Source organism: Papio anubis, chromosome X (assembly GCF_008728515.1).
Source record: "Papio anubis isolate 15944 chromosome X, Panubis1.0, whole genome shotgun sequence".
NCBI classification, from domain to species: Eukaryota; Metazoa; Chordata; class Mammalia; order Primates; family Cercopithecidae; genus Papio; species Papio anubis.
Window position 1 is genome coordinate 51,677,997 of NC_044996.1, and position 24,062 is coordinate 51,702,058.

At 39.7% G+C, this 24,062-nt stretch overlaps 1 protein-coding gene across 1 annotated transcript in view; it reads right to left on the bottom strand.

The window, feature by feature from the left end:
- Positions 1–4,380: 4,380 nt before the first annotated feature.
- CENPI (centromere protein I) overlaps positions 4,381–24,062 on the bottom strand; it is a 67,875-nt gene continuing 48,193 nt past the window's right edge. Inside the window, 7 exon segments of the mRNA XM_009197941.3 lie at positions 4,381–5,213; positions 6,445–6,486; positions 19,486–19,572; positions 19,574–19,705; positions 19,837–19,885; positions 21,375–21,499; positions 22,446–22,581. Coding sequence (XP_009196205.2) covers positions 5,079–5,213; positions 6,445–6,486; positions 19,486–19,572; positions 19,574–19,705; positions 19,837–19,885; positions 21,375–21,499; positions 22,446–22,581 — 706 coding nt within the window. The 3' untranslated portion in view covers positions 4,381–5,078.

Consider the following 24,062-nt stretch of genomic DNA (forward strand, 5'->3'; position numbering starts at 1 on the left):
CTAACTGGTTATCCTATTCTTTTGGGCAATTCTTAGCCATAAGTTGCTCCACAGGCCAAATAAAGTCAGGCCTCTCAGGAAGGGCCAGGGTCTTGCCAGTTTTTAAGGCTTGCACTGACCCCCTCCCTTGGCAGAGCCTCTGTATTATGGAGCAGTATCTGGAGGAGATGGGAGTTCTACCTTGGACCATGCCCACTGGAATACTTCTTGCATAACAATAGCTCTTCTGCAACATGAATTTGGGTGGGAAAATGAGTGCAGTCTCTAGTTCAGTTGTTATGACTTCCACTATTATTGAGTTCTGTCAATTTTGAATAAGTTGAGTTTCAATTTTGTGAATCTTCTGATCACTCTCCAGATACTTTGAATGATTGCCTTTGCTAATTTTAACCAATGAAACAGGTATTTCCCTGAGAAGAAGTTCCACTGAATTATTCGCAGTGCCACCCAGAGGTCCCCCACATTCCAATTTTCAATTGATTATGCAGAAAGTGGTAATCAAGTTTGGGAATTTAACTTAGTCCATGAAGCTGATTATAAATGCAAAAATGATTCATTTCTAATTTTTAAAAGCTGGAATTAATGGTTAATTTAAAAAAATTATATACTATGTTTAACCTTATTACCCCAGGTAACAGTAAGTTGCATACAAACGGATGCAAGGGCAACATACAACGCAAAAAAATCAGTCCTGTTCAATTTCGTAGGTGTCATTATATCCAAAGCTGGAGTACTCATAAATGGCCAGGATGTCAGTCTATTAAATACGTGCTCATTCATTCATACTTTTTGCATTTTGTCCAAAAAGGCTCAAGCAATGTGTTTGCCCATGAAGGTAAATTATAATAAATGCAAATTATCTCAGTAAGAATTACAGAGAATAACTTTTCTAGTAAACAATTCTACTATGCTAATAAAAGTTATGTGTGACACCATAGCCTTACTTTTCTTTCCAGATCAACCCCAAGATCAAAAGGAAGGAGGAAGTATAATAAAAAGGAAAAAAATGGGCTGGGTGCGGTGGCTCACGCCTGTAATCCCAGCACTTTGGGAGGCCATGGCGGGTGGATCACAAGGTCATGAGATTGAGACCATCCTGGCCAACATGGTGGAACCCCGTCTCTACTAAAAACACAAAAATTAGCTGGGTGTGGTGGCATGTGCCTGTAATCCCAGCTTTAGGAGGCTGAGGCAGGAGAATCACTTGAACCAGGATCAGAGGTTGCAGTTAGCCGAGATCGCACCACTGCACTCCAGCCTGGTGACAGAGTAAGACTCCGTTTCAAAAAAAAAAAAAAAAGGAAAAAAAGGAAAAAAATGTTAGATCTCTAATAGCAACTTTAGTATTCTTTAATATTCAACATTAGGTCAATAATAATGTCACCAATTCTACACAAACACTGGGTAAAGAAAATACTTTTTTACAACTGCAATAATAAACCAAATTTTCCATTTCTTTTATCTTCTCGACATGTTTTGTACCAAAGCAAAATAGCTATTCTTTATTTAACTATTACGGTTTTTGCCATGAAGAATCTTCAAAAAATATTTTTTCAGATAACTATATTTGGCTTATTTGCACTGCCATATAATCTTAAGTGAGTTAAAAAATTAAAAGAGGGCTGGGAGCGGTGGCTCATGCCTGTAATCCCAGCACTTCAGGAGGCCGAGACGGGCGGATCCCAAGGTCAAGAGATCAAGACCATCCTGGCCAACATGATGAAACCCCATCTCTACCAAAAATACAAAAATTAGCTGGGCATGGTGGCACGTGCCTGTAGTCCCAGCTACTCGGGAGGCTGAGGCAGGAGAATCGCTTGAACCCGGGAGGCAGAGGTTGCAGTAAGCTGAGATCGCACCGCTGTACTCCAGCCTGGTGACAGAGTGAGACTCCATCTCAACAACAACAAAAACAAACAAACAAAAGTTAAAAGAGAAATATGCACAAAAAGAGGTATCCAGGGAATCATTATTGAACAAAAAGACAAACCTAAGGGAAAAATTATTTTTCATAAATTTAAGTTTATAAAAGTTTCTTTAATGATAAAATAATCAAATTCCTTCTCACAATGGAAAGTTCTACATGATTTTAAGGATCAAAATATCATGATTGAAAAGCAATATGGAAAGTTATTTGCAGTACAAACTATCACATTTACTTAAAAAAGCAGCCAAAGTTGCTTTTTTCCAGGTATACAGGCAACATTCCACACCATTCAATACTACCTTCCTTTTGTGAAACATTTTCTTCTGGTGGCTTCCAGAATACCAGCCTCCTGATTTTTCTTCTAGGTCACTGGTGGGTCCTTCTCAGTCTTTTGCTGGTTCCTCTTCTTCTCTGCTTCTCAATGCTGGCATATCTTAGGTCTCTGTCTTTTGCCACCTTCTCTTCTCTAGATGTACTAGGTGATCTCATCCAAAGTCATGGTTATTCCCTAATGACTCTCAAATTAATTTTCCAGTCCCAAATAGTACTGTGAAGTCCAGACTTGGATATCCAATTGCCTACACGGCATTTCCAACCTAACACAGCCAAAACAGAATTTGATTCCACATTCCTCCAAACCTGTCCCTTCTCCAGTACACTTCTCAGAATTTCAGAGTTCATCCAATTGACAGGTCAAAAATCTGAGTCATCCTTTACTCCTCTCCTTCTTCCTCCTCATATCCAAGCTATCAGCAGACATTATCTTCTCTATTTACAAAACAGAGTCTGAATCCAACCTCTAACCCCTCCCACCTCAACATTTATCACACTAGTCCAAAACTGTTACCTAGAACACTATAATAACCTAAACAGTCTCTGCTTTTCTCTTTAATCTTCTTCACTCTAACCTTAGCATTGTAGCTCCATATTTCATAAAGGTAAATCAAATTATGTCACTCCTCTTCTCAATCTAATTGCTTCCCATTTACATATCCACGCCAGGCTATAAGGACCTGGCTTTCTTCCTTATGTCACTTCTTACCATTCTTCTCTCTTAATCACTATGCTGTAACCTTACTGGCCTCTTTGTTGTTCCTCAAACATGCCAAGTAAGTTAACATTTCAGGGCCTTTCCACTTGTTTTTTACCTTTGTCCAGAATGCTCTTTCCCCAAATATTTATATGGCTCATAAACTTCCTTCATTGGGGCCTCTGCATATGTCACCTCTTCAAACAGGCTTTCCCAAACCATCTTATCTAAAGTTTCAACCCTCTCCACATTCTGTCCCAATGGGATTCATCCCGGGATACAAAGATGATTCAATATACACAAATCAGTAAACATGATATATCATGTTAACAGAATGAAGGGCAAAAGCCATATGATAATCTCAAAAGATACAAAAAAAGCATTTGACAAAATTCAACACATTCTATCCCTATTCCCTACCCTTTCTTTATAGCATTTGATATATGTTATTGTCTGTCTTCTCCATTGGAATGTAAACTCCATAAAAACAGGTACTTTGGGCTGGGTGCAATGGCTCACACCTCTAATCCCAACACTTTGGGAGGCCAAGGCCGGTGGATCACTTGAGATCAAGAGTTCGAGACCAGCCTGATCAACATGACGGAACCCTGTCTCTACTAAAAATACAAAACTTAGCTGGGCGTGGTGGCTGGCACCTGTAATCCCAGCTATTCGTGAGGCTGAGGCAGGAGAATCGCTTGAACCAGAAAGTAGAGGTTGCAGTGAGCCAAGATCATGCCACTGCACTCCAGACTGGGCAACAGAGTGAGACTCCATCTCAAAAAAACAAAAACAAAAAAAGCCCCAAGTACTTTGTATTGGTCACAACTGCATAACCAGCACACAGAAGAGTACCTGGCACAGAGTAAGGAGCTCAATAAATATTTATTGAATCAATAAATGAGTCAATGGATGAATGGGATTTCTAGTCTGAACACCATCCAATAATATAGTTTAGGGTTTTTTTTTTTTTTAATGGGGAAAAAAAGGAACCCCAAGTATGCATCCTTAAAGACAAAAATTAATTCAGCTTGATTCTTCTCAAATTGAGGTAATTTTTTTTTTTTTTTTGAGACAGTCTCGCACTGTCGCCCAGGCCGGAGTGCAGTGGCACGATCTTGGCTCACTGCAACCTCCGCCTCCCAGGTTCAAGCAATTCTCCTGCCTCAGCCTCCTGAGTAGCTGGGGCTACAGGCACATGCCACCATGCCCGGCCAATTTTTTGTATTTTTAGTAGAGACGGGGTTTTACCATATTGGTCAGCCTCATCTCAAACTCCTGACCTCATGATCCACCCAACTTGGCCTCCCAAAGTGCTGGGATTATAGGCGTAAGCCACCACGCCCAGCAGGCAAAATTTTATAGTACATTTTCAGCAAGATATTCTAGCTATTATTTTTTTTAAACTTCAGAATTCCTTCTAAAAGTAAAATTTCAGTTAGTTTATTTAGTCCTTAACACTTAAAAACTGAAGCTACAGACACACACATACACATATACATATACAATACACACAAACAAAATAGACCAGTTCCATGAAATCAGACATATACAGGAATGTCTTGATTACCCAACAAATCCTCTTTCCTTCCTTCCCTCATCAAATTGCTATGATTGAAGGCCCAGGAAGTTACCAACTACTTAGGGCTTTTAGAGTCATACATGTTGCATCCTGTTAACTTGGTGCTACTGCTGTTGTTCACGGTAAGAGAAATGACAATATCCCCAGAGGCAGCAAAGTATTTTGCATGTTTATGCCTGTGAATTAACTGTCACCACATATTGCCTGCTGTCTTCCATCAATGCAGCTCATAGTACCCCAAAATGTGAAAAAATCCTACCACAAAACAGATGTGTCTTTTCATGTATAATTTGGTAGAAGGCAGAGCCTGATGATGAAGGGGTCCATTTTTCACTGGTAGGCTAAAAAAAATCTAAATCTTTAAAAATCAGTTAGCCACACCAAGGCTCTCCTAAGCCATGAACAGAAGGCCAGTCTGAGTACTCCTTGAGGATGGCAATCTGTTAGTAAAATGAAAATGGGAACTCAAGGTGAGCCATTTTGCTCTAGCAATGAGGAGGGAGTTTTGTCCAGTATGCTCAGTTTATGTCAACATTCATTTAATATTGATTGTTGTAGTTTATGCCCTCTGCTCTGGGAATGGAAGAATGATGAACACTACTTCTTATAAAAAGTTTCAAGCCTTGTAATCCCTGTGAAAATAAATAGTCCAAATACCAGCTCCATTTCTTTCCCTGCAGGCACAGAAAAAGGAAAATTACTTATCAAATATTTTACTATGCTTTTTCTCTATTTCCTTCTCTTTCTCTAGGAAGAGTTTGCAGCATCCTGCATGCACATATCAAAATTAGTTCCGGGGGAAAATGAGCTCAGTCACTAAGTAACATTTAAACCAGAAAGTACCCAATTCCAAGGGCTAAACATCCATTTTATTATGTTGGCAAAAAAATTTAAGTACTACGCAATGGAAATGTGTCATCATTCTCACACTCTAGGAGATAACATAGGAGCCGATATTATTACATTACTGCCTATATTAAATATGTAAATAGCAGTTTTTGATAATGAGATAATTATATATGGTTTGTTTTTTTATTTTTTGAGATAGGGTTTTGCTCTGTTTGTTGCCCAAGCTGGAATGCAGCAGTGATCACAGCTCGCTGTAGCCCCGACTTCCCAGCCTCAAGCAATCCTCCTGCCTCAGCCTCCCGAGTAGCTGGGACCACAGGCATAAGCCACTATGCCTGGCTAATTTTTTAAAATTTTAGTACAGGCATGGTCTTGCTACATTGCCCAGGATGATCTCAAATTCCAGGACTCCGGGTGCGGGGGCTCATGTCCATAATCCCAGCACTTTGGGAGGCCAAGGCGGGTAGATCACTTGAGGTCTGGAGTTTGAGACCAGCTGGCCAACAGGGAGAAACATCTTCTCTACTGAAAAAACAAAAATTAGCCAGGCATGGTGGTACACACCTGTAATCCCAGCTTCTCGGGAGGCTGAGGCAGGAGAATCACTTGAACCCGGGAGGCAGTGGTTGCAGTGAGCTGAGATTACACCACCGCACTCCAGCCTGGGGGACAGAGGAAGACTCCTTCTCAAAAAAAAAAAAAAAAAATCCAGGCCTCAAGGGATCCTCCTGCCTCGACCTCCCCAAGTGCTGGGATTGCAGGCATGAGCCACAATGCCCGGCCTATGTACGGTTTTGTTACACCAGTCTCATTACAGTCACACTTTATATATATGCAACTGTAACTATCAAGAGTTATATCCTAGATAAGACTAGAAAGAATAAGTGCCAATAAATTCACATTAAAGTCATTGGAATGAATTTGGAAGGCAAACACTTCATTTTGACTTTGTGGAGGCAGCAGGCTTAAGGTTTGGAAAAAAGGAAAGGCATAAATTCTCTTGATGAAATTAAGCTGTATGAAATCCCTCAACATGATGAAAGTAAATTTATTTACCTGAATAGAGCTCACGTTTACTGTCCTTTCTTCTGGGCTTTCCTTAAAAACAAACAAACAAAAAACAAAACAAAACAAAAAAGAAGTGGGGAGATATGGGGATAGAAATACTTGGTTAGTACAAATCATCAGAAAATTAAGATGGCACTTCACTTGCTCATTTGCAAAGTTCTATTCCTACCATCACTTTTGGATTCCTTTCAAATATCCATCAGCTTTAAGAAATAACATTTTAAAAATTATTGCTAAGTTAAAACTCCTAAACTATGTATAACAGGCCGGGTACAGTGGCTCACACCTGTAATCTCAACACTTTGGGAGGCCAAGCCGGGCAGATCTCTTGAGACCAGGAGTTCGAGATCAGCCTGGTCAACATGAGACCTTGTCTCTATTCAAATAAATAAACTATGTATAACACAATGCTTTTTTAACAGAATTGTTAGAATGATTAAAATAGTTGTTTTAGATGTAGGCAGGTTTGTATCATATATCATTTTATAAACATAAGATAGTAAATATAAACAAAATAAACTGGTGAAAGTACTTCTAAAACTTCATATTCGGAGTACAATCCCTCTATTCAGAGTACAACTCCTCTGAGTTGTGGGATGTCTATATTTTTTCACACCACATCATCCTCTGTGCCATAGTGTTGGTTACGTACCATTTCTTTTTTCTTTTCACTGACACATAATAATTGTACATATCTATGTGGTACAATGCAATGTTTCAATATGTGTATACATTGTTTAATGATCAAACCAAGGTAATTAGCATATCTATCACTGTAAACATTATTTCTTTGCTATGGGAACATTCAAAGTCCTCTCTTGGCTACTGGAAACATACAACGCATTTCTTAGAAGAACTAAAAGCTAGGCCGGGCATGGTGGCTTATGCCTGTAATCCCAGCACTTTGGGAGGCCGAGGAAGATGGATCACAAGGTCAGAAGTTTGAGACCAGCCGGGCCAACGTGGTGAAGCCCCGTCTCTACTAAAAAAAAAAAAAAAAAAATACAAAAATTAGCCGGGCATGGTGGCATGCACCTGTAATTCCAGCTACTCGGGAGGCTGAGGCGGGAGAATTGCTTGAACCTGGGAGGCGGAGGTTGCAGTGAGCCGAGATCATGCCACTGAACCCCAGCCTGGGCAACAGAGCAAGACTCCATCAAAAAAAAAAAAGAACTAAAAGCTAATGGTGCTGGGGTCTCAATTATATAAAGCTAACTACTTTCGGCTTCTGCTTCAGGAAAGTCCATAACAAGTATGAATCACTGCTTCTGCCCTCCCTCCCTCCACATCATTGGGTTTTTGAGGATTACAACAATGCTCCAATATTGTCTCCAGATTTTTTCCCCAAGCTGCTGACATTCATCCTGCAAAGTCTGATTCTGGCAGTCTGCCTGTGCACACTCCAATAGCAAATGACAAATATGCCATTATTCCTACCTGACTGACAATGATCACACGATGTATCTGATCTTTTAGGAGCAGGAAAATGAAAAAAAAAGTTTTTGAAATTGATGAATATACTACTCACTGATGAATTCCATATTCTATTTATTTCTCTAGCTTGAACATTTCTTCTGAACACCAAGCTCCAACTGTCTACTTACATTTTTTTCTTGGATGTCTAACAAGCATCTCAAATTTAAGCAGGTCAAACAGAACTTGATTCTCAAATTGTCCTCCTCACAAAACAAAATAACCTCTCCTGTTCTCTCATCAGTATTCCTCTTAATAATAAATGGAACTACCACCAACTCAACTGTTCAAGTCAAAAAACCAAAAAGTCAGCCGGGCGCGGTGGCTCACGCCTGTAATCCCAACACTTTGGGAGGCCGAGGCAGGCGGATCACCTGAGGTCAGGAGTTCAAGACCAGCCTGGTTAACATGGTGAAAACCCGTCTCTACTAAAAATACAAAAAAATTAGTTGGGCACGGTAGGCGCCTGTAATTCCAGCTACTTGGGAGGCTGAGGCAGGAAAATCACTTGAACTCGGGAGGCGGAGGTTTCAGAGAGCCAAAATCATGTCATTGCACTTCAACCTGGGCAACAAGAGCGAAACTCTGTCTCACAAAGAAAAAAAAGGCCAGGCGCGGTGGCTCACGCCTGTAATCTTAGCACTTTGGGAGGCCGAGGAAGGCAGATCACGAGGTCAGGAGATCAAGACCATCCTGGCTAACACGGTGAAACCCCATCTCTACTAAAAAATACAAAAAATTAGCCAGTCGTGGTGGCGGGCACCTGTAGTCCCAGCTACTCGGGAGGCTGAGGCAGGAGAAATGGCGTGAACCCAGGAGGCAGAGCTTGCAGTGAGCCGAGATCACACACTGCACTCCAGCCTGAGCGACAGAGGGATACTCCGTCTCAAGAAAAAAAAAAAAAAAAGTCATTTTCTCATTCCCACTTCCAATCAAACTATCATCAAGTCCCATCTGTTCTACCACTGCAATATACCTCAAATCAGTCCATTTCTGTCAATTTCCATTACTACCCCTTGGATACAAATCACTATCAATATCTGTTGTCTAGACTTCAGCAATAGCCACCTAATGGGTGTTCCTGTTCCCCCTCGGGCTTCTTCTTAAAACCCCATACTCCAAAAAGAAGCCAAAGTGATCGCTATTGGCCGGGCACAGTGGCTCATGCCTATAATCCCAGCACTTTTGGGAGGCCTAGGCGGGTGGATCGCTTGAGGTCAGGAGTTCAAGACCAGTCTGACCAACATGGCGAAACCCCATCCCTACTAAAAATACAAAAATCAGCCGGGGGTGGTGGCACATGCCTGTAATCCCAGCTACTTGGGAGGCGGAGGCAGGAGAATCGCTAGAACCTGGGAGGAGGAGGTTGTGGTGAGCTGAGATTGCGCCATTGCACTCCAGCCTGGGTGACAGAGCGAGACACTTTTTTTTTTTTTCCCGGAAGAAAAAAAAAAAAAAAAAAGCCACACTGCCCAAAGCAATTTACAGATTCAATGCTATTCCTATTAAACTACCAATAATGTATCCATCGACAGATGAATGGATAATGTGGTAGATATATACAATGGGATATTATTCAACCATACAAAATAATGAAATTCTGTCATTTGTGGCTATGTGGTTGGAAGTGGAGTACATTATGGTAAATGAAATAAGCCAAGCACAGAAAGACAAACATTGCATGTTCTCACACATATGTGGGAGCTAAAAAAGTGGATCTCATGGAGGTAGAGAGTAGAATGATGGTCACCGGAGGCTAGGAGAAGGGGGTGGGGGACAGGTGTGAAGAGAGGTTGGTTAATGGGTCCAAAATACGTTAGATAGAAGGAATACGTTCTAGTGTTTAATATCACAGTAGTGTGACTATAAGTAATAATTTATTGTATATTTCAAAGTGGCTAGAAGAGATTTGGGATATTCTTAACATGGAAAAATGGTAAGTGTTTGAATTGATAGATATCCCATTTACTCTAACTTGATCATTACATATTGTATGCTGTATCAAAATATCATATAAATACCCCAAATTTTAAAAAAAATAAAAAAAAAAAAGAAAAAGAAAAAGAAAAACAATGTCCCTTTTTGTTTTTGAGACAAGGTCTCACTCTGTCACCCAGGCTAGAGTTCAATGGAGCAATCACAGCTCACAGCAACCTTGACTTCCTAGGCTCATGTGATCCTCCCACCTCAACTTCCCAAGTAACTGAGAGCACAGGTGCATGCCACCAAACCAAGCTAAGTTTTTATGTAAAGACAGCATCACACTATATTGCCAAGGCTGGTCTCAAACTCCTGGGCTCAAGCAATCCTCCCACCTTAGCCTCCCAAAGTGCTGGGATTACAAGCATGAATCACAGTGCATGGCCCCAGTGTCCTCTCTTGCTTGTCACTGATCCAGGGTCAATTTACTCCACCTCTTTGAGTTCAGCTTCCTCTCCTGTAAAACAGGGATGGTGATACCTAGTTTTGAGGCCTAATACATATATGTACATTATAGGCCAAGTCTGGCGAGTCACAAGTCTTCAATAATTGTTAATTCCTGGCCATAATAAAAATAAAATAAAAAAATAATAGATGTTGGCATGGATGCGGTGAAAAGGGAACCCTTCTACACTGCTGATGGGAATGTAAACTAGTACAACTACTATGGAAAACAGTGTGGAGATTCCTTAAAGAACTAAAAGTAGAACTACCATTTGATCCAGCAATCCCACTACTGGGTATGTACCCAGAGGAAAAGAAGTCATTATACAAAAAAAAGGCACTTGTGCATGCATGTTTATAGCAGCAGAATTTGCAATTGCAAAAATGTGGAACTAACCCAAACACCCATCAATCAATGAGTGGGTAAATAAACTGTGGCATATATATATGATGAAATACTACTCAGCCATAAAAATGAATGAATTAATGGCATTTGCAGCAATCTAGATGGGATTGGAGACCATTATTCTAAGTGAAGTAACTCAGGAATGGAAAAAAAAAACATCGTATGTTCTCACTCATAAGTGGGAGCTAAGCTATGAGGATGCAAGGGCATAAGAATGACACAATGGACTCTGGGGACTCGGGGAAAGGGTGGGAAGGGAGTGAGGGATAAAAGACTACAAATTGGGTTCAGTGTATACTGCTCGGGTGATGTGTGCACCAAAATCTCACAAATCACCACTAAATAACTTACTCATGTAACCAAATACCACCTGTCCCCCAAAAACCTATGGAAATAAAACACTGAAAAATAATAAATAAATAAATAAACAAATAAATAATTGTTAATTATTTTTCCCTTTTAGCAATAAATCAATCTTCCTGAGGCTATTCCTTCCCCTTTCAGATGGGAATAATGGTGCCTAAACTTACAACCTTACAGGACTGCTTTGATAATCAAAGAGTCAATGTATATTGTGGTACTTAAAAAAAGAGGATAAGGCAGGAGCGGTGGCTCACACCTGTAATCCCAGCACTTAGGGAGGCTGAGGAGGGAGGACCACCTGAGGTCAAGAGTTCGAGACCAGCCTAACCAACATGGTGAAACCCATCTCTACTAAAAACACAAAAATTGGCTGGGTGTGGTGGCGGGTACCTATAATCCTAGCTACTCAGGAGGCTGAGACAGGAGAATTACTTGAACCCAGGAGGCAGAGGTTGCAGTAAGCCAAGATCGTGCCATTCCACTCCAGCCTGGGTGACAAGAGTGAAACTCTGTCTCAAAAAAAAAAAAAAAAGAGGGTAAGTTATTAAACAAAGGCAAGGCAAAACATTAGTACCATCATAATAATTATTATCATTACAATCATTTACGGCTGCACTTGACTCACTTGTCTTTATGAAGTTCAACATTACCTCATAAAAGTCTTACATGACAATCTAGCCTGAGCTATTTTCCAAACTAAACTGGTCACTTATATGCTTTAACATTTTTTATTCAATAGTCAAATCTGTTTGTTTCCAAGAATCTATAAGACTTGTAAAAAGAGTTTTTGGTTGCCCTTCCTGAATTTAGTAAGCCTGTGTGCTATAGAGGGTTACAAAAAAAAAAGTACCCAGTAATGTGTAAAAGGGAATTGTTATCCATCACCAAACAGGATTTATTCTAAGAACGCAAGGTTGGTTAAACATCTGAACCTCAATTAATATAATATACCATATCAGTAGAATAGAGGACAAAAACCACAAAACCATGTTTATAGATGCAGAAAAATCGTTTCACAACATCTAACACCCATTCATAATAAAAAAAAAAAAATTCGGCCAGGCGTGGTGGCTCACGTCTGTAATCCCAGCACTTTGGGAGGCCGAGGTGGGCAGATCACCTGAGGTCAGGAGTTCAAGACCAGCCTGGCCAACATGGTAAAACCCCATCTCTACTAAAAATACAAAAAATAGCCGGGCGTGGTGGCAGGTGCCTATAATCCCAGCTACTTGGGACACTGAGGCAAGAGAATTGCTTGAACCCAGGAGGTGGAGGTTGCAGTGAGCCAAGACTGCACCACTGCACTCCAGCCTGGGCAAGAAGAACGAGATTCCACCAAAAAACACCATTCAACAAACTAGAAATAGAAGGGCAGTTCCCCAACCTGACAAACGACAAAGTGAAATGTTTCTCCCTACGATTAAGTGGCCATTCTTGCCATTTTATTCGACATAGTACCTGAGGTTCTAGGCAGTACAATTAGGCAAGACAAAGAAAAGGCATTCAAATTTAAAAGGAAAAAACAAAACTATCTCTATTTGCAGAAGACATAATCTTGTATGTGGAAAATCCTAAGGAATATACCAAAAAGCTATAAAAACTAATAAATGAGTTCAACAACATTATGAGATATAAGATCAATATATGGATGCAGATCAATTGCATTTCTATATAATAGCAATAAGCAATCCAAAACTGAAATCAAGAAAAATATTCCATTTATGATAACATCAAAAAACACAATACTTAGGAATAAATTTAACCAAAGAAGTATAAAATTTATAATCTGAAAACTGCAAAATATTGTTGGAAAAAACTGAAGACCTACATAAATGGAACAACATATGATGTTCATGCATTGGAAGAATATTATTAGGATGGCAATACTACCCAGATTTCTACAGATTACAAGCTATTATCTATCAGAATAGCAGCTGGATTCTTTTTTTTTTTTTTTTTTTGAGACAGAGTTTTGCTCTTTCACCCAGGCTGGAGTGAAGTGGCGCAATCTCAGCTCACTGCAAACTCCGCTCCCCGGGTTCAAGCGATTCTCCCACCTCAGCCTCTCGAGTAGCTGGCAGCTGGGATTACAGGCATGTGCCACTACGCCTGGCTAATTTTTGTACTTTTAGTAGAGAAATGGCCAACATTTCACCATGTTGGCCAGTCTGGTCCCAAACTCTTGACCACAGGTGGTCCACCCATCTCAGTCTCCCAAAGTGCTAGGATTACAGGTGTGAGCCACTGTGCCTGGCCTGGATTCTTTACAGAAATTAATAAGCTGGTTCTAAAATTCATATGGAATTTCAAGGAACCAAGAATAGCCAAAACAATCTTGAAAAAGAAGAACAAGTTGGGGAACTCATATTTCCTGATTTCAAATCTTACTACAAAGCTATACTAATCAAGACAGCATTTACTGGCATAAGGATAGACATATAGATCCATAAAATAGAATTAAGAGTCCATACATCTATGGTCCATTGATTTTAGACAAGGGTGCCAAGACATTTTAATGGGAAAGAGTAGCCTTTTCAACAAATGGTGTGGGTACATTTGTGTACTCACACACACAAAAATGAAGTTGTATACTTAAATCACAACATATACAAGAGATAAAATCGATTTTAAAAACCCAAATATAAGAGTTAAAACTATAAAATTCTCAGACAAAACAGAGGAGTAAATCTTTATAACCTTGGGTTAGGCAGTGATTTCTTAAGCTCTACAAAAGCATAAGCAATAGGAAAAAAAAGTGAAATTTCATTTCATCAAAATTAAAACCTTTTGTAAATCAAAAGACATTAACAAAAAAGTAAAGACAACCCACAAAATTGGAGACAATTTGCAAATTACATATTTGATAAAGGATTTGTATCTAGAATGTAAAAGAACTATTATAACTTGATAATAAAATCACAAATAAACTCATTAAAAAATGAGCAAAGGGCCAGGTGTGGTGGCTCACACCTGTAATCCCAGCACTCTGGGAGGCCAACCCGGATAGGACCATTTGAGCCCAGGATTTCCAGACCAGCCTGGGCAACATGGTGAAACTCTTTCTACAAAAAATGAGTCAGGAGTGGTGGTGTGCACTTGTAGTCCCAGCTACTCAGGAGGCTGAAGTGGGAGGATCAATTGAGCTCTGGAGTTCCAGGCTGCAGTAAGTTGTGATTGTGCCACTACCCTCCATCCTGAGCTACCGAACGACCATCTCAAAAAAAAAAAAAAAAAAAAAGTAAGAAACTAAAAAACTTAAAAAAAAAAAATTTAAACATTTCTATTCTGAATATAATTTCTCCAAAGAAAATATATAAATGATCAATAAGCACATGAAAAGATGTTAAACATCAATAGCTACCATGGAAATGCAAATCAATACCACAATGAAATACCACTTCACACATCCAGGATGGCTAGAACCAAAAAAAAAAAAAAAAGATAAAAAGTGTTAGGAAAGAGGTGGAGAAAATGGAACTCTCACATACTGCTGATGGGAATGTGAAATGGTGCTGTTACTTTGGAAAAGTATGAAGTTCTTCCAGTGGTTAAACAGAGTTACCATATGATCTAGCATTCCCACTCTTAAGTATATATACCCAGAGAAATGAAAACATATGTCCACACAAAACCTTTTACAAGAATACTTACTCATAATCACCAAAAAGTGAAAACAATAAAAATGTCCATCAATTGATAAATGAATAAAATGTGTCATATCTATCAAAGGAATATTATTTATCAGTAAAAACAAAGTACTGATACATGCCATAAGACAGCTGAATGCTGAAAACATTATGCTAAGTGAAAGAAGCCAGGCAGGGCACTGTGGCTCATGCCTGTAATCCCAGCACTATGGGAGGCTGAGCAGATTACCTGAGGTCAGGAGTTAAGAGACCAGCCTGGCCAACATGGTGAAACCCTGTCTCTACTAAAAATACAAAAAATTAGCTGGGCATGGTGGCAAGTGCCTCAGGAGGCTAAGGCAGGAGAATCGCTTGAACCGAGGAGGCAGAGGTTGCAGTGAGCCGGAATGGTACAACTGCACTCCAGCCCAGGCGACAGAGCAAGACTCTGTCTCAAAAAAGAAAAAGAAAGAAGCCAGTCACAGAAGACCACATATTGTATGATTTCATTGATTTGAAACTTCTAGAGGCCGGGCCGGGTGGGTCACGCCTGTAATCCCAGCACTTTGGGAGGCCAAGGTGGGCGGATCACGAGGTCAGGAGTTCGAGACCAGCCTGACCAACATGGTGAAACCCCGTCTCTACTAAAAATACAAAAAAATTAGCCAGGCATGGTGGCACACGCCTGTCATCCCAGCTATTGCGGGGCTGAGGCAGGAGAATAGCTTGAACCCGGGAGGCAGAGGTTGCAGTGAGCCGAGATTGCGTCATTGCACTCCAGCCTGGGCAGCAGAGCGAGACTCCGTCTCAAAAAAAAAAAAGGAACTTCTAGAACAGGCAAATACATAGATATATAAAGTAGATTAGTGTTTGCTTAAGACTGGGAGGTGGGAGGCCATGGGGAATGATAGCTAAGGGGTGTGATGTTTCTTTTGGGAATAATGAAAATGTTCTAAAATTGATGATAGTGATGGATGCACAGTTCTATGACTAAACTAAAAGCCATTGAACTGTGTATTTGTTTTTTGTTGTTCTTGTGTTTTGTTTTTTGTTTTTTTTGAGATGGAGTCTTGCTCTGTCACCTGGGCTGGAGTGCAGTGATGCCATCTCGGCTCACTGCAACCTCTGCCTCCTGGGTTCAAGTGATTCTCCTGTCTCAGCTTCCTGAGTAGCTGGGACTACAGGCACGTGCCACAACGCCTGGCTAATTTTTTGTACTTTTAGTAGAGATGGGGTTTTGCCATGTTGGCCAGGCTGGTCTCAAACTACTGACCTCAAGTGATCTGCCTGCCTTGGCCTCCCAAACTGCTACAATTACAGGCGTGAGCCACCTCGTGCCTGGCCTCATCATGCTATTCTACCTTTGTTATGTTTGACACTTTTCCATAACAAAAGGTAGATTTTTTTTTTTTTTTAAGTAACAAGGTGCTAATGCTACGGTAAGGAGTTACAAGGCCAAAATATAGAAGATGATAACCCAAAGAAGTCAGTCTAATACTCAAAATCACTTTTGGCCTGAGGGAATTTGCCAATCCAGAGGAATTTGCTACCAAAGTGAACTGTACTTCCACGGCCTCAAAGAACTAAGGTAATTAAATTCAGAGCACAGGGTTTTCCAAAATTGGGAACTCTTATAAATCATGCCCCACTTTAAACTTGGAAACCCAATGGGCTATACTTTCAAGGTAAGACATAACCAGAAGTAAATTAGTCCTCTTACAAGCTTGCAGTCTGACCTCCTATAGTTCAGGGAATCTCAGACACAGAACTTGGATTAGGGTAGTGCCAGACAAAGAGCACCACTGGGTACCAGTAAGAAGCAAAGGCAAGTCCTCTGTGCAGAAAGATATCATTTCAGTGTTCAAATTATTTCTACAAAATAATAGTCCAAGTATCCAGCACATGGTCAAAGATAACCGGGCACACAAAGAAACAAAGCAGTATGAGGAAGAAGCACAAAAGAGGTTAAAAAAAAAAAAAAAAAAAAAAGCGGGGAACAGAAACAGACATTCAAAAACTTCAGACGATGGAATTATCAAATACAGATTATAAAACAATGCTTACTAAGTTTAAAGAAAGGAAACACTGGATGGAAAAAACAAAAAGCAATAGAAATGGTTATCTCAAGGCAGAAGATGGTAAAAGATGGAAGAGGAAAGGACAGAAGAGAGATTTTCATAGTATAGAATTATGTACATTTTTACATATTTCAAAATAAAATCTAAAAACAAAAAGTAGCCAGGCACAGTGGTGCACACCTTTAATTCCAGCACTTTGGGAGACTGAGGCAGGCATCTCGCTTGAACTCAGGAGTTTGAGACCAGCCTGGGCAACATGGCGAAACTCCATCCCTACAAATATGAAAAAACTAGCCAGGAGCGTTGGCACACGCCTGTAGTCCCAGCTACTCAGGAGGCAGAGATGGGAGGATCACTTGAGCCCCCGAGGTCAAGGCTGTAGTGAGCCAAGATTGTGACAGTGCACTCCATCCTGGGGGACAGAGAGTGAGAATGACACCTTGTCTTAAAAAGAAAAATAAGGCAATCTGTAAAACACGAAAACAAACAGAAATAACAAATATACCTAACTGCATGTAAAATACAGTATGTGCACCTTACATTTGCAGAAGGATTTAGTCCAGCGGGAAAAAGACCTGCAAACATTTAAAATTTCATCTAGTAGCCTCATGTTAGTAGTAATATGAATATTATTAATTTGACACAGGTTTTTGTATATTGTATGATAAGTTATTATGAAGGCAAGAAAAGAGAAAAAGACAAGAATATCAGAAAATCACTATACTATAGTCTCTGAAATTCTTCTATGTAGTTAAAAAATATAATTCTTACTCAAATATTCAAATCAATCAATATGGTTTCAGAGGCTTATGTATTATTTTCCTCAGCATCTAGTCCTTGACTACATTTCAAAACCTCATCTCCTACCATGTTATAGTCTAGCCCAGTGGCTCTCAACTCTTGTTGTATATCAGAACTATTTAAAAGGTGGGTCCTGAATGTCACCCTAGAGTTATTAAATCAGAGTCTCAGCATGGGAGCAGCTAAGGATGTACACTTTGAAAAAGCACCACTGGCTGGGCGTGGTGGCTCATGCCTATAATCTCAGCACTTTGGGAGACCGAGGCAGGCAGATCACCTGAAGTCAGGGGTTCAAGACCACCCTGGCTAACATGGTGAAACCCTGTCTCTACTAAAAATATAAAAATTAGCCGGGCATGGTGGCGGGCACTTGTAATCCCAGCTATTCGGAAGGCTGAGGCAGGAGAATCGCTTGATCGTGGGAGGCAGAGGTTGCAGTGAGCCAAGATCGCACCACTGTACTCTAGCCTGGGCGAAAGAGCGAGACTCCATCTCAAAAAAAAAAAAAAAGCAAAAAAAAAAAAAAAGCACCACTGACAACTCTGCTGCTCAGTCAGTGTAGAATCACCGCTCTAGCCCTACAATTCTACCTCATGTTCCTCAAACATGACAGGCTCTAACATAGGGGTCATCCAACCACAGCCCAACACCAAAACTCTAGCTCAACACCTGGTTTGTAAATAAATTTTTTACTGGAATACAACTATAACCATTTGTTTATGCTTTGTCTACAGTTGCTTTCATGCTACAATGATAAAGTTGAGTACTCTTGACACAGACCATGTGGCCTGTAAAATCTAAAATATTTACAATCTGGCCCTCTACAAGAAAAGTTTGCTGACTTCTGTTCTATATTTGCTCTGCATCTTTGCACTTTTCCTCAAACTCTGTTCCTATCTTGACAAGCTCATGTTCACGCTTCAAAATTTCAATCAGCATCATTTCTGCAAATCCTGAACTTAGCGCCCCTTTATATTTTTTCATCTCTGTACTTTCTCCTATTATATCACTCATTATTGTTTTTTCTAAGATGTCTGTTTAATGACTGCTTCCCTGACTAGATGTTAAGCTCTCTGACGACAACACTCAGAGGGTCTTACTCACTATAGTGCCTGGTTCATTGTATACGTATATTAAAATTTATTCAATGAATATCTCCCGCACCCTGCACACTTTTTTTTCATTTTGTTAGATTTCTCAATGTTCCAGTCTGTTAAGGGAATCCTGAGTCCAACTTCTTTCAGGTTATTTGTAATTCCACCCTGTTGTCTCATCCATGCATTTCAGATACTACCATTTGAGTTCTTCTCCATGTCACACACACATAATGTTGAAAGTGACAGGGCTGAGAATTAAGTCCTAAAAGGACACACACAAACATAAACCCTCCTCCATTGATATCAATCCATTAAATCAGCAGTCTTTGACTAAGATTCTAACTCTAATTGTACTATCATCTAGCCTATATTTTCTATCTTGTCTAGAAGGATTTTATGAGAGCTTCCACATCTATGAAGCCTTTCCTTACATAGCACCACCTCTACCCAGGCAGGACTGGACTAATCACTCCCCCATCCTTCTTACAACTGAACCTTTTCTCATTTTGCCACACTGTATTAGAGTAATTTGTTTACAAGCCTATCTCTGCTACAAGCCCAAGCTCTCTTAGAGGACAGAAACTTACTTAAATTAACTGGAATCTCAGAGCCTAGCACAATGCCCAAAATTTAGTTGTTACTTAAAAAAAAATTACTAAACACGTGTCTTACAATTCAGACACATTAAATTTATGGCATTTCCTATATACGCCATCACAGTATTACAATACAAAATCTAAAAATTCTTTAAATACCCTTACCTGCAGCAAAAAGGAAACAGCATAACTCAAGAAAGAAGGATGATGGATTACATTTAAACTGTTTTTATATTCAGTCACTCCAGTTTTTTTCTAGGATTTCAGGGTCAATATATATTCCTTTCCCAAAGGGTTTAGACGTCCACAGGCAACCAACCATTGATGTCAAATAGTGATTAAATTCTTGATAAGTCTTGCTGCTGAAATTGAACTCTGATTTTGTCTAACGGGAAAGAAATAAAAAATTGTCACTATCACCTATTTTCCCTTTCCTTCTTATTCCCATCAGGTCATAAATATCTAGACTTAATTTTTAAACAAAAGTGATTTAACACAGAGCTTTCTTATTCATACCTTTTGTACCAACTCATTTTTCTTTGCAGCAGTCAAATTTTTACGATACCTAACAGAAAAAAACAAACAGAATGAAACATTTAACATGACTTTGAATATAATGCCTTTGAAATGGTAAAATTAAAAAAAAAATACATTTTAAATGTAAATATATGCAAATGTGCATATACACAAATATCCAGTCGTCTAGTTAAGGATTTTATCCTTTTGTGGTACATTCTCCTCAAGTGAAAATTAACAGAGGCTCAATAAATTGTATACTTAAGTTGTATACTTGACTAAATAAAAAATAAGCAATGAAAAATGCTTTCAATGTTTCACTATTAAAAATTTAATAGAATTCTCACTCATAAATGGGAGTTGAATGATGAGAACACATGGACACAGGGAGGAGAACATCACACACTGGGCCCTGCCAGGGGGTGGAGGGCAAGGGGAGGAAGAGCATTAAGACAAATACCTAATGCATGCAGGTCTTAAAACCTAGATGATGGGTTCATAGGTGCAGCAAACCACCATGGCACATGTATACCTACGTAACAAACCTGCACGTTCTGCACATGTATCCCAGAACTTAAAGTAAAATAATAAAAAAAAAATTAATAGAGGCTCAAAAGCAGTCACTGATATAGAATATATTTTCCTAATGTAAAAAAAAAAAGGTGCAGCAGAAAGGATAAAGGGGAAATTCTTGTCTGAGAACTATTAACAACTAATTAGTTTTTAAACATTTTAACCTTGACACAGTCCTACAAGTTATGCCAACAAGGCCTACACTAAGCTGAGCATGGTGGCTCATGCCTGTAACCCCAGCACTTTGGGAGGCCAAGGTGGGTGGATCACCTGAGGTCAGGAGTTCGAGACGAGCCTGGCCAACATGGTGAAACCCTGCTCTACGAAAAATACAAAAAATTAGCCAGGTGTGGTGGCAATCACCTGTAATCCTAGCTACTCGGGAGGCTGAGGGGGAGAATCGCTTGAACCCGGGAAGCAGAGGTTGCAGTGAGCCAAGATTATGTCACTGCACTCGAGTGATAAGAGCGAAACTCCGTCTCAAAAAAAAAAGTCCACACTTATGGACTGAAGAAACTAATTTCAGTCCACAAGTGAAAGAATTAGAGGAGACCAGAAATAATACTTATAGTTTCACATAATTGGCAATAGCTCCCCTTATCTCCCAGAAAATGTTATTTTTACCAGAGAAGCTACAAACACTCAAAGCAATTATCACCAAATGACTAATTTTTCCTGAAGACACAGCAATTAGAATGAACAACGCTGAGTGCAACAGTACCATTGCACAACAAGTCCTTAACTATGAATTTTTTTTTTTATTCCGTAGCCACAGCAGTGGAGGAGTTAAAAACAACACGGCTACCATGGCCTCATATCGGAAGGTCATGTCCAAAAGCAAGCCACATTTCCGATTTCCAGAGGCCCTGGCAGAAGACGAGTAGGAATATTTATTGTATTATAGCTGAAAGAGGAAGAGAGAATTATAATACATTGTTTCATAAAATGGTAAAAAGGCTTTGTACCTGTGCATAATAAAACACAGCTGGTTCAGGATGCTGGTATCCAGGCTGAGGAGTGCAGAATAGAAGATCCCAGGAGGAAACAACACCACTAACGGAAGGTTATAATTTATATATATGTCACACACCTTGGAGGAAGAATGATAACATCAGTATATAGACTATTCCCCAGAACTCCCCAACCAAGTTCACCTAAAGAATCATCAGTATAAGATAATGTAACATTAGCCTTGGACATGCCTAACTCCTAAATAAACAAGTAACTACAAGCTTGCTTAAAATATACTTCACCAAACATCAACCACACTATAGAGGATTATTTCCAGAAGGCCATTACTCAAATCTTTCATTTTTTGGCGGGGAAAGGTCTTAAAGTTAGGGGGACAGGGTAAAGTAAGGAAGGATTTCTTTCTCCTTAAGTCCCATAATACTTATCATATGAGTTAGCTGTCAACCTAGAAAACAAAGGAGCATGCTTCTAAGCAAATGCATAACACAAGACAACTAGGTATTAGTAAAGAGAGGAAGCTGGGAAAAGTGAGACTATAATGGATACTTCATGGATAATATTAAATTGGTGCAAAAGTAATTGTGGTTATTGCTATTGTTTTCAATGGCAAAAACTGCAATTACTTTTGCACCAACCTATAGTTCTGTCCAGGTCATATACTATAAAACAATAAAAGGGTACTAGGTAGCAAGAGAAATAAGGCAGTTGAAAGGTAGAAATTGAGATCTGAAGAAACAACAAGATATTTTTGGTTTCTGCCAGGGTTGGGAACGGGATGAACAAAAAATAATGCTAACGATAGACTTCTCTCTAGGGCCAGTATTAACACAGGTCAATGTAGTGGTACCTGGCCCTAAATAAAGGCATTTGTTTTTCCACTTTGTTTATGAAAGTGAGTTATTCTGGGGAGAAAATAATCATGAACTTCAAAATGTGAGGTTATTTTAATGATGCTAATAAGATCATAGCCCACCTTAATATTTGTGCATAAAATTTAAATAATAAGCCAATAAAGTGGACAGCCTTCACAAAAATCCAAATGGGGAAAATGTAATGTGTACTACCTTCTCATAGAAATCCAAAATGAAGTGCAGCAAGAAAGTACTGTTGCTCTCCAAGCGCATTGCAGTAGTGGATAACCACCCTACATAGTGGATCAGTTTAGACACAGAGTTCATGGATCCACCCAAAGTTGTCTCTCTGCAATAAGAAACCATAACATTCAGATACAGAGTAGCAAAAGTGTTCACAATTTCCAAGCTAAAGTTAAATAATATAAAGGAAAAAGTTGGTGAAGGTTTTAAAACTATCAGTGCTCCAATGTATAATTCACTTTTTAAAAAAATCACAGTGATTAATCACAAAACTACACTTAGCCTTCCAGGGAACCATTAAGATGAATTCATAGAACATTCTAAACAACCAGACTCTACTAGTAAATAACAGATAAATAAAGTATTAAGCTCCAAGCAGATATGAAAATTCTCAAGTGAGAGATATAAAAACCACTAGAAAAATAGGTATTCCATTAAAAGTTAAGTGGGGAAAAAAAGTTCACATAAAAGTGACATGAAAAATTCAGGGCCGGGCACAGTGGCTCACGCCTATAATTCCAGCACTTAGGGAGGCGAAGGTGGGGGGCTCTCTTGAATACAGGGGTTTGAGACCATCCTGGGCAACATGGCAAAAACCCCGTCTTTACAAAAAATACAAAAATTAAGTGAGGTGGTGGCGCATGCCTCTAGTTCCAACTACTCAAGAGGCTGAGGTGGGAGGATCACTTGAGCCTGGGAAGCAAAGGTTGCAGTAAGCGAGATTGCACCACCGCACTCTAGCCTGAGCAACAGAGCAAGGCTCTGTTTAAAAAAAAAAAAAAAAAAAAAAATTCAAGCCAGGTGCAGTGGCTCACACCTGTAATTCCAGCACTTTGGGAGGCCAAGGCAGTTGGATCACTTGAGGTCAGGAGTTCGAGACCAGCCTAGCCAACATGGTGAAACCCTGTCTCTACTAAAAATACAAAAATTAGCCAGGTGTAATGGTGGGTGCCTATAATCCCAGTTACTCGGGAAGTTGGGCCAGGAGAATCGCTTCGGGAGGTGGAGGTTGCAGTAAGCCAAGATCATGCCACTGCACTCCAGCCTGAGCAACAGAGCAAGACTCTGTCTCAAAAAAAAAATTCAGGATAAAATGTGAAAATGAACAAAATGATACAGTAAACTAGAAAAAATGAGAACTAATTTATCCCAACCAAATCAAAAGTGATTTAAAGGAATAAACATTAAAATGACTTTAGGAATCATTTCCTATACTGTCAGTAACACTGCAACACAGATCGAAGGAAAACTACAGTACACAAATCAAAACTCAGTTTTGCCTTAATTCCTGAGCTAAAATGCTATTAAACATATTTTCACTTGAATTTGGCTGGGGTCAGTGGCCCACGCCTGTAATCCCAGCACTTTGGGAGGCCGAGGCAGGCGGATCACCTGAGGTCGAGAGTTTAAGACCAGCCTGGCCAACATGGTGAAACGCCACCTCTACTAAAAATACAAAAATTAGCCAGGTATGGTGGTGCTATAATCCCAGTTACTAGGGAGGCTGAGGCAGGAGAATCCCTTGAACCCAGGAGGTGGAGGTTGCAGTGAGCCAAGATCATGCCATTGCACTCCAGCCTGGCCTGG